General features: G+C 62.9%; 2 protein-coding genes across 2 annotated transcripts in view; one reads left to right on the top strand and one right to left on the bottom strand.

Annotated features, from left to right (window-relative positions):
- Positions 1 to 1,112: 1,112 nt before the first annotated feature.
- RFNG (RFNG O-fucosylpeptide 3-beta-N-acetylglucosaminyltransferase) lies at positions 1,113 to 4,319 on the bottom strand. Its single transcript, XM_011998087.1, has 6 exons — positions 3,789 to 4,319; positions 3,529 to 3,682; positions 3,061 to 3,149; positions 2,820 to 2,985; positions 2,170 to 2,255; positions 1,113 to 2,040 (listed from the first exon to the last, which is right to left on the bottom strand). The coding sequence occupies exons 1-6, from the start codon at positions 3,827 to 3,829 to the stop codon at positions 1,959 to 1,961; spliced, it is 618 nt and encodes a 205-aa protein (XP_011853477.1). The 5' UTR covers positions 3,830 to 4,319; the 3' UTR covers positions 1,113 to 1,958.
- The window catches only part of GPS1 (G protein pathway suppressor 1), a 6,472-nt gene continuing 6,223 nt past the window's right edge, over positions 4,080 to 4,328 (top strand). Inside the window, exon 1 of the mRNA XM_011997977.1 lies at positions 4,080 to 4,217. The gene's annotated coding sequence lies outside the window, so the exon portion shown is untranslated. The remainder of the gene's footprint in view (positions 4,218 to 4,328) is intronic.

Raw genomic sequence — 4,328 nt, forward strand, 5'->3', positions numbered from 1 at the left:
ACGGATACATTATTTTCTCAGAGGAGCTGCAGGCTGGACTCTTGGAAAGCACGTGTCCACCAAGATTTGCTAGAGCCTCAGGCCCTGGAAAAACCCACTCGGAGCACTTTGTCCCTAGACACCCTTTCCGGTGGCGCGAACGCACTCTAGTCCACGTTCCCCACACTCCAAGGACACCGGGCCCGTGTGGCACAGGCTTGGGAGGGAGGGAGGGCCACGAGGTCAGAGGAAGAGGAGTGTGCAACACCCAAACCCCGCATCCAGGGGAGCCAGCGTGCGGGACCCGAGGCCATGCAGCCAGACGCCCACCACAGACACAGGGGATACCTTCTCTTGGGGCATCCACAATTCTGCAGCAACTTTCAAAAATTCGCTATTTTCTCGCTTCTGTTGAAATGCAGGTTTTGGACTTGCTGCAATTCACCCCTGACACTTGTTCTGAGCCCCAGAATTCCTCTCCCAGCCCAGAGCCTGCAGTGGACAAAGCCAGGCGCCTGGGCTTTTGGCAGTCCCAGGCCCTGAGGACCCAATCATGATTAACCTCATGTCTCCTTGGGGTGCCTTCTACTCCAGGCTGAGCATGAACAAACGAGACAGAAACCAGCCAACTCCACGCGGGTTATGTGGGGCCTCCTCTCTGCCCTCCACACACCCATGCACAAGTGCACACACCCACGCATGCAGACACTGCCACGCACATACCCACTGATGCACACAGACACACACATGGGTAGATACTCACCTATATGCACGTACACACCCGCTCTCCATGTGTCCACTCAGCCTTGTGTACACGGCCATGCACACCCACCCTCATACACACCCACGTGCACCTGGCTCCACACAACACACATGCGAAGGCAAACATGACGCTCAGGAAGGCGGCCTCTCAGGGCAGCGTCCAGTGTCCATCTCTCCCGGCAGGACCCCCACATGCCACCCCTGCTGGAGGCTTTGGCTTCCAAAGAAGAATCTAGTAGGTTCAAGGCTGGGTGGGCAGGACGGCAAGGATATAGCCCTGCCTGGGACAGAGCCTTCCTGGGGGAGGAGGGGGCACGGCAGGGACCCGAGGAGAGCTGGGCTGGTGGGTGATTAAGACAGGAGCCGTGTGGAGTAAGAACAAAGCCTTTACTCGTGCTCGGCAACAGCAAAGCAGGAGGCGGAGGGGAGGTGACGGCCCCTGGCCCGTTTCCCTCCAGGGAAGGCAGCAGGCGGGGAGGTGGGTCTGCTGGGATGGGCGCGTCAGGGGCAGTCTCACCCCAGGGGGCCCCAAACAAAAGGCTCCTCCTGTGGATGGGCCCAGGCACAGTGGGGCAGGAGCATGACCCAGGAAGGAGCCTGAGCCACAAGTCAGAGCAGAGCAAACACCTCTGTGGTCCCAGGGAAGAGGCTCCGAACGAGGCACCTGGGCTGGGAGCAAAGCTCTGGCTGACAGCGTGACCTTCCCGGGCCTGAGTCCCACTGCGGTGCCCGGCTGTGCACCCAGCCTGCAGCAGAGAGGGCAGCATCCCCCACAAAGCCTGCCAGGCTAAGCCCTTGCAATGGCTGTGGCTGGGCCAGGACCTTGATCTGGAGCCTGCTCCTTGGCACCTAGCCAGCCTGGCACCCGCCTTCAGCAACAGGTAATGGAGCCTGGATGGCAGCTCCCTCCCAGGTGCCCAGGTGCTGGGATGGACGCCTGTTGCCGTGGGATCAACCCTGAGGCTGGGTCAGTGGGAGGGGCACTGCGGCCCCGGCCCTCAGCCTGGCTGTCTTTGTTCTCCTAAAACACCCATCACTGCAGTCCACCAGGGGCTGGGAGACGGGGGCTGCAGGCTATAGCGCCAGAGGGTGTGCCAGGTGCTTGCATCTCACTGGTATGGCCATGGCACCTGAGGGAGTCCACTGAGGCCATGGGGGGCTCCAGCTCCCTGCACCTGGGACAGAGCGAGGCAGCCCTGGGTCAGGGATGGTTGGTGTCACCGAGAGATCGGGGCACCCTGCTTCTGCCTGGGACACCAGTCCGTGTCTGGGTAGAGAAGGCAGTGGACAGACTTAAACCTGGGGAGGGAAGAAGTGGGGGTCAGGGCTGTGGGTGGAGAGAGCACTGGGGGTCAGGGCTGTGGGTGGGCGTGCTGATGCCAGAGCCCCTGTGGGGCTGAGGGCCTGCCCATACCACTGCCCACTCACCGTGTGGGGTCCTGCTGCACGCTGAAGCCTCCAGCCACGTTCACCACGTTATGTGGGTTCTCAGGACCCCCATAGCTCAAGGTAACCTGGGAGAGAACGGTGTGGGCAGAGAGTGTGGCCTGGTCTGGTCTCGGGCCACGCTTCCCCTGGCCAGGAGCCCTGCTACAGCCCCCTTGCCCACCCACTTCTCCCCAAGTCCTCGGGGAGGCCAGGCTTGGGAACAGCATTGAAGGGTGCCATGAGCTGAGTGGGGGACACCTCAGGCGGAGCCTGGGGGACAGGAGCGAGGGATCTGAAACCTCCAGAGCAAAGCTGACCCTCATTCCGTCCCTGCTCCACGTGATGGGACCTGCTCGAGTCCCCATCACCACACAGACCACGCCCACTGCCCAGCTGGCGTGGGGCCTCCCTGGCCCGAGAACTGTGCTTCTCCCCTCGTCCCTCCACCCCAGACACCACACCCAAACCCCTTCTGTACCTGAAGACCCTGTATCCAGCAGACCAAGGGGCCTTTCCAGGGTCCACCCCCAGCCACATGCAAATCCCACCTGCCTGCTCAGCCGGGCATCAGGCCAGGGCAGTGGGGCCCCTGGGGGAGTCAGGGTGAGGCAAAGCCCACGTGGCAGAAGGACGCAGAGTGGCGCCGGTACCTGCTGGAGCAAGGTGTCTGGCGGTAGCCTCTGCAGGTTCTCCAAGTGGGAGTGGAAGAGGGGGCTGTGCAGCAGGCGGGCGCCCAGAAGCCCCTCCACGATGTAGCCCACCGTGCAGTCATCCGGCAGCCGCACCTGCTCAGCCGTGCTCATGAAGCTGCCCAGGCTGGGGGGAGGCCGGTCAGCAGCTTTCAGGTCTCAGCCTCCACCTCCCAGCCCAGGCAGCTGAACCCCCACTCACCTGGCCCACGGGCTCATCTTGAGGGCGAGGCCTCTGCTGAGGCAGAACCCGGCCCCACCAGTAGCAAACCAGAACTTGACCGTGGTCACCTGGGGATGGGGCGCCAGTCAGAGCTTCCGGGGCAGGGCTTCTCACCCCTGACTCTTCATGGGACTCCCCAGGCATCTTTCTTAAGCTGCCCCTTAGGAGATCCCACTCAGGTAACAGAAGTTTCCTGGGGTAAGAGGGGCCGGGGGCTTCTGCAGGCCATTGATCCGTGGCCTGCAGACCCTCCCCACCTGGTCCAGACACCCCCTCTCTGCCCAGAACAATGAGGGCCTCCTGGCCTGCTCCTGAAACACCACGTGCAAACCACCTGGGTGGATCAGCTTGGGCCCCCAGCCCTATGCCCTTCTCAAGCCAGCTTTCCACACCCTCTGCTGTGCCTCCTGGGCTGGCATCAAGAAAGGAATCTGCTCTGGCACTCACAGTTCTGCCACCCTGGACCCTCTCGGTGGCCTCGATGGGGTGGTCCAGGCTGGGCCGCCCCAGATAGACGTCCTGGCTGGGTGAGAAGCTGGAGAGCAGGTGCAGGAGGCTCCTGGGGTTCACATAATTGTCATCGTCCACGTGGCAAAACCACCTGTGGGCGAGGGGAGTCCTGGGCATGAGGGCCTGGCACAGCTGGACAGGAGGTCCCCACCCAGCTTGGCTCTGGGCTCTCCGTGGGTCGGGTCAGTGCCGCGTACTTGCGCCCAGACTCGATGAACTTGTCGTACTCCACGGACATCTTGCAGCAGAGGGCCTGGCGGGTGCGCACGGCCGAGCAGTTGGTGTTGATGACACGGCCACCACCTGCGAGTCGGAGACAGGAGAAGCACGCAGGTAGAGGCTGGCACAGGAGTCAGGATAAGGCCTGTGCCCCACCTGCCCCCAAGGGCCAGGGCATCATGTGGCTGTCTGACATGCCTGGACTCCTTGCCTGGGTCCAACCACAGCCCTAGCCCTCACGGGCTGACCCTGCTGGTGCCCCCGAGGCTGAAGCAGACGCCATCAGTTGGGATCTCTTGAAACAGGACAGAGGCAGCTCGTCCTAACCTGGCCTAGAAGGGCAGATTCCCTGCTGGGGCTTCTTCAGGGGACGTGGCACTAGCCCCACGCCCTGGGAAGCAGCCAGTGTGAGAGGCTGGTGGGCAGCAGAGCTTGGCTGGCAGGGTGTGCCCTCCGCAGGCCGTGTGACCTGGGCAGCGCCGTGGCCTACCCGGGCCTCCGGAGCCTCGACAGAGAGG

This window comes from Mandrillus leucophaeus, unplaced genomic scaffold, assembly GCF_000951045.1.
Source record: "Mandrillus leucophaeus isolate KB7577 unplaced genomic scaffold, Mleu.le_1.0 Scaffold1, whole genome shotgun sequence".
In the NCBI taxonomy this organism is placed as follows: Eukaryota; Metazoa; Chordata; class Mammalia; order Primates; family Cercopithecidae; genus Mandrillus; species Mandrillus leucophaeus.

What these genes read in the sequence shown, in the direction of transcription:
- RFNG (XM_011998087.1), bottom strand. Translation starts at nt 3,829, where the DNA reads ATGTCCGTGGAGTACGACAAGTTCATCGAGTCTGGGCGCAA. An exon ending in TTCATCGAGTCTGGGCGCAA is followed by an intron (nt 3,683 to 3,788) that starts GTACGCGGCACT and finishes CCTCGCCCACAG; the next exon opens with GTGGTTTTGCCACGTGGACG. An exon ending in GTGCAGCAGGACCCCACACG is followed by an intron (nt 2,041 to 2,169) that starts GTGAGTGGGCAG and finishes TTCCCTCCCCAG; the next exon opens with GTTTAAGTCTGTCCACTGCC.